At 44.3% G+C, this 16,409-nt stretch overlaps 1 protein-coding gene across 13 annotated transcripts in view; it reads left to right on the forward strand.

Annotated features, from left to right (window-relative positions):
• ZNF366 (zinc finger protein 366) overlaps positions 1–16,409 on the forward strand; it is a 65,140-nt gene that overhangs the window by 34,625 nt on the left and 14,106 nt on the right. For 5 of the 13 annotated variants that reach the window (XM_073905354.1, XM_073905355.1, XM_073905353.1 and 2 more), the window contains 3 exons: positions 6,484–6,557; positions 10,665–10,849; positions 12,289–13,631. In XM_073905354.1, coding sequence (XP_073761455.1) covers positions 10,813–10,849; positions 12,289–13,631 — 1,380 coding nt within the window. In that variant the 5' untranslated portion in view covers positions 6,484–6,557; positions 10,665–10,812. The remainder of the gene's footprint in view (positions 1–6,483; positions 6,558–10,664; positions 10,850–12,288; positions 13,632–16,409) is intronic. The other 8 variants (XM_073905359.1, XM_073905358.1, XM_073905360.1 and 5 more) reach the window with 2 other exon arrangements.

Raw genomic sequence — 16,409 nt, forward strand, 5'->3', positions numbered from 1 at the left:
ACATGAAAGAACCAGAGTGCAGTAAAGAAAAAAAAAAATCTCTGTATTTAACCCAGGGCTCATTGGGTGATACAATAGGATTTGAAAGAAGGGAAGGGCACCTGGGTGGCTCAGATGGTTAAGTGACTGACTCTTATTTTTGGCTCAGGTCATGATCTCAGGGTCCTGAGATAGAGTCCTGAGTGGGGCTCAGTGCTCAGTGGGGAGTCTGCTTGAGATTCTCTCTCTCCTTCTCCCTTTGCCCCTCCCCCCCTCCACTACAGGCACTCTCTCTCTTAAATAAATTAATAAATCTTAAAAAAAGAAAGAAAGAGGAGAAAGATAACTGTGCATAAGGATAGGGTGGAAAAGTTTCCAGGAGGAAGACTGGAACAATGGGATGGATCAATGGAAAGAATATTCCTGGATGGCTGACCAGTCTAAACAAAAGCCAGGAGGTAGAAATTAGTTTGCTCCACGTAAAGAGAATAGCAAAAGCCTGGTCTCATTGCGGTTGACAGGATTTTAGTGAGAAGGGGAACTGAGTTGGATCTGTTTTATTAAAGGACCTAAAAGTCAGGGAGAGGAGTTCACATTTGCTTTGAAAATCAGGGAGTGAAGTTTACATTGCTCTGTGTATCAGAATACATTTTCTTAACAAAGAATACATTTTCTTAACAAAGTAAAGGATTTGTTTTGTCAAATAACAAGAAGACCAGCACCAAGAGGGTAACCGAAGTTTCATACTGACAACTACCCTCTTCCCCTCTACTATACTTTGTGGGAAGCATTGTCATTAACCTTGTTTCATGGATGCAATATGACCGCTCCACCTCCAACCTCATATCCACATTCCAGGCAGAAAGAATTAAAAAAGGAAAAGATAAAGCAGGTGGTTTCTGTGTTGGGAATGCAAGAGCTTTCTCAGAAATCCCTAGCCCCAGCTGCTTACATCTCACTGGCCAGAACTGTGGTACGAGAGAACCCTTAACTGAAGGGATGTCTGAAAAGGTTAGAACTTTGGCTGGGCACATGGCCACCACAAGCAAAATCAGGGTTCTGTTTCTAAAGGTAGAAGGAAGAACGGATATGGGAGCAGCAATTAGCAAGCTCTACACTCCATGTATAGCAATATCTATACACTATTGTTGTTGGTTCCTCAAGAGAGAGCTGTCTTAGAAAAAGTGACGACTGTTTAGAAGATGAATTTGATGCTGGTATTCAGGAAGGAGGAAGAAGTTCTGGAAGAGTGGATGGAAACGGCTGAAAGTAACGTAGGAGTGAGTGGGCACCCAGACTACAGTCCTAGCTCTGGGAATGAAAACAAAGAGAGAAGCTAATAGCCATTTCTAAGAAACAGTGAACAAGATTTTCTAGCACCCACCCAACAATGCATGGCCAATGTGGAGGTATTGGCAAGTTGACTTCTTGGTTCCCTCCCTCCCTCCTTCCATTCCTTCCTTCCTTATTTTTTACATAAAGTTAGTATTGAGGGTTTATGGGAGAGAACATATTAAAGGGAGAAACTAACAAAGAAAAATGCCAGAATGAGACATGTTGAGGCAATTACAAATCTTGGAGTATTATTACATGTTAATGTAATAAGCACTTAAGGTATGGAAAAGAGACGAGTTAGATTCGAAGTTACGGATTCTAATATGAATGTGCTCCTTCTTGGGAATGTGAGCATTGCATTCTCTAAACACAAGACTTAGCAGATGATTAGAACAGATTAGAATATAAAATACATTTGTGACTAATAAGCAAGATGAACCACATCTGAAAGCAAATTATGTTCCTTTTGATGACTAATACTAAACAACAAAAAAGCATTGTCTATTTGTTAGAAGGGAAGTAGAAAGAAAAGGGTACAAGGAAAGAACTCCACAGACTTTTTTGGTACTTTTATCTACTAGTTAGTGCTCATGAACAGAATAAGCTCATTTTACGACTAGAAAATTATTGCAATTTGAAAATGTCTCACTTAAAACTGTTAGTAAGTACCAGTCACTGTACAAGGCGGTGGAGACTCGGAGAAGTTTAGGAATTAGTCTGGACCTCAAGGGGATCACAGTGACGTGGGGAAGCAAGTTGTTGCAGCGTTCCGGGAGGAATCAGCGTGATGGGTGTGGGCAGAGACTGCGGGAGCCCAGATGAAGGAGGGACTAATTCTGTCTGAGGGCTGGAGCATGCTTGTCTTTTGACGTTTTATGATTGTGCAGTGGCATAAATAGGATTGGACTTTTACCCTGGAAGAAGTTTTAAGCAACTTAATTACCTTAGGGCCCTGGGGGAGGACCTGATAATCCAAGGGCCTCATCCTTAGTGTCCCAAAGTTCCTTCTCACCAGGGGGGAGGGAGCCAAGGAAAAACTCAGGGATGGGTAGGGTGGAGAAACTGGATTAGTCATATTTGCAGAGTGTGATTCTGTAATTACTATGAATCTTCACATCAGACTCATTTAATCTGAACTTCCAAGGTTGAATGTATTTTTGTCTTTAGATCCACCTCGTTTTCTTAATGCAGTTCATCAAAGGTCAGCCCACTTTTCAAGTCACCAAAGTCTTCCTCTGTTCTGTAGGATACATGGCTAGTGTAGACTGGGGCACTGGTTGGAGAAAAGGGTAGTTTTCCTCATTTCTTTCACATCCACAGATATTCCTTCATCTGTTTCTTGTTATTCTAATAGAAGTTTTAATGATAAAAAAAGGAAATTAAGGAATATCTTGAAAGAAAATATTTTATGTCAAAGAAATGTCATTCTGCTTCTTGATCTCTCATATCCAACAAATCAACCTGCCAGTTCAAGAATCCTCTATTGTAGCTCCTAGAATACTTTTCTCCACATCTGTTTGTCAGTTTCTTCTCCCAGACGGCAAGTTCCTTGAAGTTAGCACTTGGCTAATTAGACATTGTCCTCTGGCTCCCACACAGTGCAGGCACAGAGAAAGCACTTGAAGGCGTTTCCTGAGTGAATGCCTTTGAGGAGGTTTCTCCAAGGCTGAGTCTTTGTGGTTGCTTATACTTACTTCCCTGGGTCGTAAAGCTGCATGCCCAAAGTCTAAACGGGGATTAACTTTGCCAGGGGCATCAAAAGACCTTGGGCAGAAAACTTGAGGAGTCCAAAGAAATGCTTCCAGAGAATTCTTCAGCACTCTAAAAGGATGGGGATCCCAAGTCTAATTTTGTCTGAACGTTTGCTGTTTGAAAGCCAATATGAATTTTTACTTTTTCAGTGCAAATATTTGAGCAGCTAAGTCAGTCACAGTTGCTAAAGTATAAGTTGAAAGGGTATACAATTAAAAGTTTCCTCTCCACCCAGGGAACTCCAAACCCAAAGGGCACCTTCCCATGTCTATAGACTATGATGCCAACGATCCATGCTGAACAGGTAACTCAACTGCTGGACTCCCAAGCCTTCCTCCACCAGCCATACAGTCTGCCTCCTCAGAGGCAACCAGTCTTATCAGATTCTTATATTTCCTTCCAGAGACAGGCTAGGGGTACAAGAACATGAGAAAATAAATACATATAAGTATATGTATTTTCCAAGAATGCTTTTAGTGAGCAGAATCAGTAGAAAAATCAACATGAAACAGAAGATCTTAAACTTAAAAAAGTACGAGGGGAAAACTGGTATCCAGGATGAAAAGTGATCACTCATCAGATGACAAAAATAGAGAAGGAATTTTCTCTACATAAAAATAAAAACAAAGGGTGAGGTCACAGATCCCTTTGACCATTAGGGTGGACAATTCCACAAAACTAATGGACATTTGCCCAGCAGATCATGGGGGAACTTGCAGTTATGGAGTGACTGAGAGAAATTGTGGTGGCCTGCCTTCCTGGATATTGTTTGCTAGAACGTGGGCATGTTCTACTCTAGGGTGACACACTCCCTCAGAGGCTCGGTGGCATTTGATCACTGGGCATTTCCAGAGCCCTCCCACATTCACTCATATTATTTCAGTGTAACAGGACTGAATTCCACCTTTCAGGTCAAAGGAATATGGCACACACTGGCTAAGGATCCTGCACCCGCATGAAGCAAAGGGGGCCATGCTTTCTGAAAAGTAAAACCCTAGGCATTGCTACACCTTAGCTAAACCACCTTCCTCATCAGAGTTGTTCTTGGCAGTTTACTGATGTGAAGTTGGCCTGGGATGGACTGGGACAGGGCATAGGAACAGGGATCAGGGAGCAAGAGCAAGCTAAAACATGGGACTTGTTAAATAGGTAATGCACCAGGCAAGTTTCTGACTTTCTAACCAGATTGTTAGAAATATAAGATACCTACCCACAGAGAAAGGTGACTAGCAACACAGGAACTAGTCAATGAGTCAAACAGACAAATGTGATAAACATCAGAGAAGTGAGGAATTTTCTTCCAGCTCTGATAGAACGGAAAGTTTCACCTGTATGTCTCCATAAAGCCTCCAGTAGGCAAGAGTCTCTCTACCTCCTGCCCTTTACAATCTTGGGACTGTCTGGCTCATATATCCAGTGAAAGGTATCAAAGAAAGAAGGCAGCTGACTGCTCAGGTAGACTTCATGGGATAGCAGCGCCTGGTGGGACTGCCATTATTTAGTCTGTGGGTTTGGATATTCTAGTGTTCCATTTCATAAAAGCACTCAGTTAATCACTCTTAGAGGAAATGATTCATTCACAAGAGTTATCTGTGGACCTGCATGTCAATACCAATCTATTGATTTACACAGGGGAAAAATATCTTTCCTAATGACCAGAATGATCCTGTCCACCGATGGTAGACATACATTTCAAAAATGTTGGAGAAGTAACAGAAGATTATTTACTGAATATGCAATCAGGGCCAAAAATTAGACCTTGAAGTGTAATTTAAAGCACTATCCCTGCCCCCATAACATTCATGCTGAAAAGAAAACGTAAAAAACCAAAAAAAAAAAAAAAAAAAGCTGGCATATCTGCCATATTTAAAGTCTCCCCTTCGGAAAGAGCAATAATTAAGATCAAATACTTATAACCGAGTTCCCCTCTTCATACACCATATGCATATTATTGTATGTATTCCAAAGAGAGGGTGGAGTCTGCTTGCCTTGACAGATATTTCCCAAATATCCCCAGTTACTCTTTTTATAATAATGTGGAGAGTAGGATTTTGGGGTATGTTTCTTTTTATTTTTAAACTTATTTTTAATTTACATACTATAAAATTCATTTGAGTTCTAGGAGTTTTGACAAATAGAGTTGTGTAACCACCACCACAATTAAGATACAAAACAGTTTTTCACACCCCTCTCCCAAAAATACAGCCTTGAGTTATACTTTTAAGACAGGTTCCCTCCATAGATGGCTATCCTCGTTTATTATGTGTTAATTCTTACCATTCTTGCTTGCCAGAGGGTCATATTTTCTGGCATTAGCTACCCATTCTAAGGCTTACCTAACAGAATATGCTGTCATTCCCAGAGATAGACAAAATAAAGCTTTATCATATGCATGTGTATATTTGCTTAGCCAGGAGGAGGTATAACAAGTGTACTTCATCTACAAACATAAAGCCAAAAAACAAACAAACAAAAACCTGACATATATTCTAAGGACATTTCCCCCAAAAGAAAGTAGGAAAAAATTTTAATTCCAGTTACAGCTCCATCCACAAGAGATATATTAGCTCTCAGGGTTGGGAAAGCAAACTGCTCAGCCACATCTCCAATTCATTTCCTTTCTTTAAATGGGTCACGAGGGCAGAGATAACCCCAACACCCTAGCAGCTGTTCCGGGGCTCAAGTAATTATATTCATTCTGCTTTCTAGAACCTGACCTAGGCATCAAGCACTTTCCTAAATGAAAACCACATCTCTTTATTTATTTTTTCCCACATCTATTTAATCTATGCAAGTTAGTAGCTGTTGCTGTTTTAATAAGACCTATTCAGTGTATATGTCAATATGAGGTAAATATGCATACTCAGCATGGACAATCTTAACAATGAAAAACTAAACTTGACTTTAACTATGTCATGTCTTGGTGATATTTAGGAACTTAAAAAAAATAAATCATGTGAGTTCAATGAACTATTTTACATGTAAATCGGTCTCATCACCAATTAATATTTTCTGACCACCATGCTGCGGGCTGACAGGTTACTTTTTATAACAAAATGGGAGGAATTTGGGTTTATAAATTAAATCAGGGCCACAGGGCCATCCAGAAGGGCCCTACCTGGGGTCTTGCTCCCGGGTATCTGGTTACCTCTTCTGAGGTAGAGCACTAATTCAGGGAGTGACAAGGCAGACCATTCCTTTCTTTAGAACATATTACCTTATCTACCAGCTGCATACAGAGACCCTTCTATGCCTGCCGACTACAGGAAGACAAGACCGAATCATTATTTGCCAAACATATTATACACATGAAGAACGCAGCAATACAACTGCATATATATTAAGACAATTATGTTCCATCATTACAATGTTTAATTCTAAGATTCAAAGTCTCCTTTTATTATCAAAAATTCACAGAGAACCAGGTGATCCAATAAAATCCCACTCTGGAGGAATGTTACAACAAAATCTTCTTGTATGAACAGAGAGAGGTTAGTAATCAGTCCATGTATCTCCCATCCTGCCTTCCTGGTACCTTCCCCCCAACTCCCTACCCTTTGCTTCTCTTAGCACTATTGCTTTTTCTTAAACGTCTCCTCAATGCCCACCTCCTCTCTGCTTCCATCTTTGTTGAGAGCAGAGCTCCAGGCAGACCACATAAAAAAGTGCCACTCTCTCAAATGAAAAGGGAAGCCACTGTCTCCAGTACCAAGATCTAACAACCTCCAGTGAAATGTGGAAATCTTCAAGTAATAAAGAATGTGAGAGAATATTCTTCCATGAATTTCAGGATGAACAAAAATCAGTGTTACGGAGTCAAGATAAGTAGATCTGCCTCTGGCTTGCTGACTCACCATGACTCTTCTGATACCATTTACTGGAATGACCTTAGATTCGAGTGAGAACCACAAAATACCAGTAATTTTATCTGGGGAATATTTATATTTTAGTACAGTAGGTGAATTCCTGATTAAAGGGCATTATTAGAAGAATTTTTTTTTCCCAAACTAAATGTGGTTTCATCTTAGGCCTTGCATTTCTAACTGGTCCTTATGATTCAAAAGATTTTATTCTTGTTTTTAAAATCCTTTCATTCCCCATTTCCTCACCACTAACTCTTGTGGATAATACGTATGAAAGAAGACATCTTAAGTCCCAGATTTTTCTACACAGATCAACCCAATATTTTCCTCCTCAAATTATTTGCTTCCTGACTTATAGCCTATTTGCTTTGGTGATTGAGTATACAAGGAAGAAAGTCAGGGACATTCTCAGAGAGTAGCAGTGAAAATCTATGACGATTCTAAACCTCCACCCTTACCTCACAGTACAAAAGGTGGACTGCTACTACCTTTCCAAACATCTCCTTTGGGTGGAAGAGTGCAGGGTGACTACTTAGTCTTGGTTTATGTTTCACATTCTTGATCCAGCACCTCCCTCCCCCTTTTTTTAAAAAGTAGGCTCCATGCAGGGCTTGAACTCACGACCCTGAGATCAAGGCCCTGAGCTGAGATTAAGAGGCAGATGCTTGACCGACTGGGCCACCCAGGCGCCCCCAAGGGTCTGTCTTTCTACTCACTATTGCCTGTTGGCCTTTTCAGGCATCTGTTGTCTGATTGGGTTGCAGAACCTTATGGCACTTTGAGGATGGCTCCCTGGAATTAGTTTCCATATACTTTGCATCCTGGAAATAGCCAGGACGTAGGCCTTACCCTGATTTGAGGATCAGTTCAGAGACTGTAGCCCTTGGAAACTGAGGAGGGTAAGCAATAGCACACGTAAGGTGTATATTTCAAGTTCTTCCCACAGTAACTACCTGAGAGTTTATGAGTGTGCTCATGCTCTGATTAGGGATGTCTCAAAAAGTCATCTGCAGTCTAAATAAAGTAAGATAAAATTATACATTTAAAAGTTCCATGTGGAGACTTTAAAAACAAGAGTTTTTCATTCCTTCTCTCATCCCACAGCAGTTTATTGAGCACTTTGTTGCTCAATAAAAAGCAAAGCACCGTGCTGGGCACTGGAAATGCAGTGGTGAACAAAACAGACCCAGTCCCTGCCCTTACAGTCTAGCAGGAATTGCAAGAGTCAGTTTGTCACTGTTGGCTCAGCACTGTCCTAAGTATCTGAGACTTGGGGTTTGACAAACAGGTCCTCCTATCTCTGGGTTAGTGACCTCTGATATTAGGCTGGGGACAATCCTTCAGCTTCCCACAGACTGGCTGAAATAGCTTACAAGACCACCCGACGACCCCTTTGGTCCCCACTCACGGAAGCCATCTGTTACTAATGTAGGCCCAGAGCCATCTCCATAATAGGAAAGACAGCCAAGGAGAAGGGATGGGGGACTATTCTCAAACCAGAAGGCTGCTCTTCACACTGAATGAATACACACGTCCTGTCCTCGCCCACCGGCCTCTTTTAGTGTGGTTCATATCCACTGCTGCGACAAGACCGACTCAGGGTAAATGAGTCAAGTCTATGTTTTAACCTGCAAAGCAGAGGCTGACCAAGAGCTTCAGCTTGGAAAAGAGAGATGCTGTCAGTCAGCATCCATCTACTGATCACAACAGCAATCCTCCCCTCTTGTCCACTCAAGAGCACCACGCTGTCCAGTGTTTAACACACTTTCACATACACCCCCTATTTTAAGTTTGCAGCAACCCAGTGGGGATATCCCAACCTCCATGGCCAAGGAAACCAAGCCCCAAAATTAACTTGCTCAGTTTCTCACAGCTGCTAACACAAAGAATTCAAATCCAGATCCTCAGCCTCCAAAGCAAGTCTCCAAACTACCCCATAGGTGGCTACTTTACAATTCCAGTTCTTCTTTTTTGCATATTGCCTTGCTCATCCTGGTGGGGTATGGTCTTATGACATGCTAGTTTTCTGGGAGAAGCCATGGGTTACTGGCCAGGGGAGGGCCTACAGTTCCCTGATCCTCTGCCCTTGGCCAAGAAGATTATTGTGGCTCTCAGATCTCTTCTTGCCACCTGAATGGGAATCCCTATCTGCCATGGATGCCTGTGGACCTATTTTTAGAAATAGAGGGGAGCCGGTGGGTGGCACACATTGAGGTTTTCTAGGAGTTAATATTTTTGTAGAGGCCACTCAGAGTTTTAAGTTGACTGATTTCAAGATAAATTACCTCCTGGGGAAAACATCCTTTCCCTGTTCTTCCCTTCAGCATTCCCCATCCCAAAATGAGTTTGCTTTTTGTGTTTTTCTTTTACCCCTTAGGGCTTCTCCTTAGCACCCTGTGCTCAGAAGACAGGGATATTAATAACCAGCAGCAGCTACAGCTGATTTCTCTCTCAAGAGGGCCAAGAGGAAGCAGATCCAGTTCTCCTTGACCTCTGTAGGGACTGGCAGTGTCCCTTAAGATCTTTATGCAGAGGGGACTGCTGTTTTAAAGTTCTGGAAAAATGTCTGTGGATGGATCTCAATGCCTTTTTAATGCTCCTGAATTAATGATTTTATTCTAGAATAGGCACACTACTATTTTAGGGGTGGGGTGTGTATACACACAAGTTAGAACCGGGGAAAATTTTAATCATATTAAAACAGGGAGGAAATTAAAATGTACATATGGAAAATCTCTGTATTTGGGGAACACAATTCTGCTGTTGATGTTTAAAAACACATCATCTCTGTTCAACAATGTCTCTTTGCCTTACTAGGTTGATGGTGATAAAATTAAAATGCAAACACTGAAAATAAATATGCTTTTGAACTTAGTATTGTATTAAAAATGTCACTTCTAATACAGTAAAGTGACTCAATTAGTTGACTATGTCACAACTAAAAACAAATATATTAAACAAAGGCAATAATGTGTATATACCAAAACACCTTTTGTTTCAAAATTAGTGATAACATTCATTTCCATGTAAGCAGTTTTCTAGTGTAAGATATTAACACATGGTATAAAGACACCAGACATCATTAGCCATGCATTTTCTAATACCTTCTTAACAATAAAATACACAAAAAACTCAATACATTCTGGTCCATGCTCTGATATGTCTCTCTGTATCTTTTTCTCTCCCCCCAACCTTTTTTTTTTTACACTAATTCTCCAATCAAGCTCTCAAATAGGAAATAGGAATCCCTGCCTCTTTAAACTAGATCAGAATAAGACAGACAGAACCAGTGCGCACTTGGATGGGCTCTGCCGTGGTCTGCCATAGTCACATGTAGCCTGGAGTAGTTCTCTTCAGTCTGAGTAGCCTTTTTAAAAATAGAATCTTCTCTCCACCGAGGGTATACAACCAACCATGGCCAAGATGAAATCCAGAGAAAGGAGCTGCCATTTTTCACCTTTATTTCAATAGGACACATTAACCTTATCTGGAAGCCAATTATTTTTATAGAAGCAACACTCTCAGATCAGGGTCCCCTGCACCCTCTATAACTGCATGTGAATTCAGGGAGCAGGAGCTGCTGAAGTACAAGGTGAGACCTAGTAAACATGGAAAACCATCCAAGAGCCTCTTCCCTCTCCATCCTTGCCCTGGTGTCGTCAACAGCAGAGCAGGATTCCCCGACCTCATAAACCTAGATATTCATTCTCCTACTGCTCTCTTCACCTCCTACAGGTGCCTGGTCCTTGAGTCTGCAGTGGTAGAAGACCTAGCATTTTGGTAACAATTTTAGAAAGAAGCAGAAGAAAGATGGGACTTAGGGCTGAGGTTTCCTTCTGCTAAACAAGCAAGCTCTTGCTCTTAATTACTAAGCCCCAAACCCATGGAAAGAAGACAAACCAGGACTGTCTTCCCACCACGTAAATACAAAGATTAATAGACTTTTTTTTTCATTTTCTGATGATTTTATGTAACACTTTTAAGTAATGCCCAAATATTCATATAATAAAGGCACATATTTTTTCTCTCAGTTGGATCCTCTGTGTATGGAATTGGTAATCCAATATAAAAAGGCCCATTTTGTTTTAATTATGCTGCAGTTTTCAAACCTCTCATGAAGACACATGTGCAGTTTTGGGAATATCCAGGTCCTTGCAAATCTACATTTTCTTCATCAAGGACTGAAGAAAATCACTAGAAGCTGTTGGCCCTCTCACCCCCTGGGACCCTCACCCTACATTGCTCAGCATGTAGCCAATCTCACAGGGTCAGGGCCCTAAGTATCCCATCCAAGCTCAGAGAATTTGGGTACAAAGGGCCTTCACTGGAAACGTGGAGTCAGCCACTTGGTTCTTTCTACCACTATCCACATGAGGAGGGTAGAAAAATGGCAAGGAGACATGTGAAAGGAAGCAGAGTCCTTGGTTTAGACTCCAGCCCACAGGCTCTCGCACACATACCTGACGTAGTCACCAGGATGCAGTAACTGGCTCAGCAAGGAAATGTCATGCACCTCAGGAGTCACCGAAAGCCAAGCTTTACCCCGACACCTGTGTGAAGGAGGAGATACAAGCGCAGTTTTAGAGATTCACAGTCTTGGAAATTTTCACCTGAGGTTGCTCCAGGTGGAAGATGAAAATGCATAAGTTGCCAAGATGACTTTGTGACACTGGCTCACAGGCTTTTCTTAATCACATTGACCTCATCCACTTGATATACCCCAGCAGCACACCTTGCTCAGAGTGGGTATCTCAGAAAATCTGAGATCCCAGTTAAGCAGTTAAATCTCTTCACCTGTGTGGACTTGAGTACTCTCATCCTCCAGCAGCAAAGGTCCCCAAGACAGGGAGGGGCACAGGAAATTGGTTCCTCCAGAACAGAAACAACCCCAAAGACCATTAGCAGATGACAATTCCATCTCAGGCTGAAAACCCACATCAGAATGCATCCCCATTCTTACTCCTGCACTGAGCATGTCACTTCATCTGTCTGGGCCTTGCTACTCTTTTTTTTTTTTTTTTGTAGCCTCATCTTAAGTGGGCACAATGGCTGGTTGAGTTCTCAGGTTTCTTCCCAGTCCAGTGCACTCCCAAGCGCCCCCCACCAACTCCCAGCTATGATTCTGTGGCTGTGGATTTACACTGGACCTCTAGGGTCCCACTCCAGGAGGCCAGGGCTTTCCACTTTAGTAACCGGTTTGTAAGGGGAAAAAATGTGATACCTCAAACAGCCCTAGGATAAGTGAGGGTCAGTATTAAACAAGCATCACTCTTCATAAATTAGTACTGATCTCTAGCCAGAACCCTTCAGGGGAAAAAAGGGACTCTTTTTTAAACAGTAAGTTTCTTTCTCTTTAAAGGAAAATTGCCAAGGATGCAGAAGGAAATGAAGATGATCAAAGATGAGGATGTGCATTTCAGTTTGGGTGTGAAGAGAACCCCCTCCTTTCCCCACTGCCTGCAGCCAGTGGTTTCCCAAGGGAAAGCTCCCCAAAGACACCCCTTCCCAGAAGCTCTCCGGGGACCTTTTTCCCAATTTCGGTATGAACCTCCTCCGGGACACCTGGATGGATTCCCGGGGGTCTTTGAAGGAGGAGGGTCTCGGAAACGGAAGAGCATGCCCACCAAGATGCCCTACAACCACCCTGCGGAAGAAGCCCCTCTCGCCCTCCATGAGGAGAGCAAAAACCACGGCCCTCCGAACCTCTCTCTGCTCTTCCCGCAGCCCCCGCGCCCCAAGTATGACTCGCAAATGATCGACCTGTGCAACGTTGGCTTCCAGTTCTACCGCACCCTGGAACACTTGGGGGGCAAGCCCGTCAAGCAGGAGCCCGTGAAGCCCAGTGCTGTGTGGCCCCAGCCGTCCCCCGCTCCGTTCCTGCCCACGCCCTACCCCTACTACCCCAAGGTGCCCCCGGGCCTCATGTTCCCCTTCTTCATGCCCTCGGCCTCCCCCTTCCCCTTCAGTCGGCACACCTTCCTGCCCAAGCAGCCCCCGGAAGCGCTGCTGCCGCGCAAAGCCGAGCCTCAAGAGAGCGAGGAGACCAAGCAGAAGGTGGAGAGGGTGGATGTGAACGTGCGCATCGACGACAGTTACTACGTGGACGTGGGCGGGGCGCAGAAGCGCTGGCAGTGCCCCACCTGCGAGAAGTCCTACACCTCCAAGTACAACCTGGTCACCCACATCCTGGGCCACAGCGGGATCAAGCCGCACGCCTGCAGCCGCTGCGGGAAGCTCTTCAAGCAGCTCAGCCACCTGCACACCCACATGCTGACCCACCAGGGCACGCGGCCCCACAAGTGCCAGGTGTGCCACAAGGCCTTCACGCAGACCAGCCACCTGAAGCGCCACATGATGCAGCATAGCGAGGTGAAGCCGCACAACTGCCGCGTGTGCGGCCGCGGCTTCGCCTACCCCAGCGAGCTCAAGGCCCACGAGGCCAAGCACGCCAGCGGGCGCGAGAACATCTGTGTGGAGTGCGGCCTCGACTTCCCCACTTTGGCCCAGCTGAAGAGACACCTCACCACGCACCGGGGGCCCATCCAGTACAGCTGCTCCGAGTGCGACAAGACCTTCCAGTACCCGAGCCAGCTGCAGAACCACATGATGAAGCACAAGGACATCCGGCCCTACATCTGCTCCGAGTGCGGCATGGAGTTCGTGCAGCCCCACCACCTCAAGCAGCACTCCCTCACGCACAAGGTACGGCGGCGGGGGGGGGGGGGGGGGGGGGGGGGGGGCGCTTGGGGAGCAGGCGCAGAGCCCTGGCGGGGAGGGGCCAGGAGCCCTTGTCTGCCCTCCGCCTGGGACAGGAGGGGTCTGCAACTCTGGGCAAGGGGCTGCTTCCCTGAGTCCTCACCTCCCTCCTCACCTTGACATGGCAGATGCTTAGGAGACCAGCAAGCACGTCCTTTGCCCTCCAGCCTTCTAGAGTCTAAGATGGGCGTCGAAATAAATAATGTGGCCAGTTCGGAAAAGAGGGTGAGGAAGGCCGAAGGAAACAACAGGTCCTTGTGCTGTTGCTTCTTAGCCTCCTACAACCACTAAAATTCGGTTTCTGGAAACCTCATCCAGGGCACTAGCATGAGTGTGGCCTTAGGCCTCATTTACCCAAGACCAGCTCTGTGCCTGGGATATACTAATCAGAGCCTTCTAGAGACTTCTCTTGGTCCTTTGCTGCCGAAGCCGTGGCTCCGTTTTGGGCCGATTTCTCGCTCAGCTGTGAGAACTGCTTCATATGCACATGGCTCTGGGTCCAGCAAGGCCCGCGCTTCCGGCAGTAGAGCCCCCGCCCAGTTGGAGGAGTGAGAGAGTCTCCTTCTGTTTGCCTGGATTTTATTTTCCCTGGGAATTACAGGCCCGAGGGTCTAACTTCAGCCTAGCTTGCAACCAGAGCTCTTGAGTCCTGCAGGATGAACTAAGGCAAGGCCCCAGTTGTGTCCCTAAAATCTTACCCAGCTAAGCTGACTTGGGTCTGCTTTGAGCTTCCCAGAGGGGAGCTCTGCCCCCCTGACCTCTCCCCTCACACTTTTGACCTCAAGTGGTTTTCTTGGCGGGAGAGACTTCTAGTAAGCCAGAGTTTCTAAAACCCACTCTTTAATTCAGAAAGGTCAGTGGAGGACTTTGCCCAGCCAAGAAAACATCTCTACTCTGCCATAATGGGCTTCATTTGATAGGTTAGGACACAACAGGGGCATTTTTTTGGCTCTGCAGCAGAGGACGAAATGTGTGGCTGCCCTGTGGGCAGTGCACCTGTAGATTCTACAGCTCCTGCCCTACAAAAGGCACTGTAGATTCCATCCAGAGAGGAGGCACCTGCCAAATGCAGGAACCATCAACAAAGAATCTATACTGAGATTCAGCCACAAAGGGGACCATATGCTGATTTCAAGGGCTCCTACGTGTGTGGAAAAGGAGTCAAAGATGCATTTTAGAACATATAAAAATTCTGTAAAATAGTAGAAAATGAAGTCAGAAATGGACAAAACAACCTGGTATTTGAAATGTCTCATTTGAATTAGGAAACAAAACCCATTTTAATCCACAGTGTCCGCAAACAGTGAGGGGTAGTATTTACTGAACACTTGCTGTGTACCAGGTGCTTTACTTCTCATTTAATCCTCTTCAGCAACTCTAAGAGCTGCCTGCAGGTATCTCTACTCCAGATTTGCAGATGAAGGCACTGAGGCGTGGGGCAGCCACCCAGAATCTGGGACTCCAGCTCTTGAACGCTACTGTCAAGTGTTCCCCTTCTCCACCCCCTTTCCTCCCTCACTCCTAACAACCCCCACAGGCTCCTTCTCTGTGCTTTCACTGATCCTGTTAGTGACACAGTCGCTTCCTTTGTTCCCCAAGTTGTGTCCAGCCTTCCATTCACTTGAGTTCTAGGCCAGCCTATGTGTGAATTTTACTCTGCAGAGAATTCCGAAAACAGTGAAAAGTAGATTCTTCTCCTTGGTCGCAAGACAACAGAATCATAGGCAAGTGGAGAGGCGATCTTGAGAAGAAAGATGCTGAAGTAATGTTTGAAACCAATCAAGAACATAATTTTTATTAATTTCAAAATTTTAAACTCACGGCTTGAATATGCAACATACTGTTAAAATTCATCTTCTTAGGAGGGCATTAAAATTTAGGTCTCTTTGTTAGCATAAATTCATACTCATCTACAATCATCTAGACTCAAGAGTATTCCAGCTGGAAAGAGTACCTGATTCTCATACCTACCACCACATCTTGAGATGAGGGAGCCATCACCAAGGGAGGCCATGAGACTTGTCTAAAGTTACACAGCCAATAAATGGCTGGGCAGAAGACCTGGACTCACCCTTGGGTGCCATGGGCTCACCAAAACTGAAGAGTGATATTTTCTTATCATGTCCCACATTAAAGAAATGGACATATAGGCAGAGAGACCGAGAGCTATACTTGGAACTCCTCTCTCCCTAGGTCACTATGGATACCAGATAATATGTGTTTTATAAGGTACAATTGTTAGCTAAGCAACTTGTTATGATCCTGTAACAACCTTAGTTTTAATGCCATGGTTCTCTAAGTTTTCCTTCTGAAAAGTCATTCTGTGTTAAGATGGCTTGTAGAGGCCTTTTCAGGAAAGCACTGGTGAGTCAGGAATAGCTAATACTCTACGTATGCTGTGAGTTCCTGGGAGTGCTTTCAATTGAGGGCATTGATGCTTAAGAATTCAAACACTTCTCCATAAACAGCAAGGAAAATAGAAGGTCTCCTTCTGTCCTGTTTTCTAATTCAGAAAGCTGTCCTCTGCCAAATTTCTCTATAGGACAGAAGCTAGCTGAGCAGAGGCTCCATAGCCAAATCACACGGAGGTCACCGTGACCTGTGGGAGCCCTGGAGACTATTTCAAGAGTTGTAATTTATTCAAGTGTGCATAAGAATTGTTTTTCTGGGATTTTCAAGTCCATTAATGAGAACGCCAGCAAACAGTGGTTTTCATATGAGAAA

The sequence above is a fragment of the Callorhinus ursinus genome, unplaced genomic scaffold, assembly GCF_003265705.2.
Source record: "Callorhinus ursinus isolate GAN/ISIS: 27379988/994484 unplaced genomic scaffold, GSC_fseal_2.0 scaffold23, whole genome shotgun sequence".
NCBI classification, from domain to species: Eukaryota; Metazoa; Chordata; class Mammalia; order Carnivora; family Otariidae; genus Callorhinus; species Callorhinus ursinus.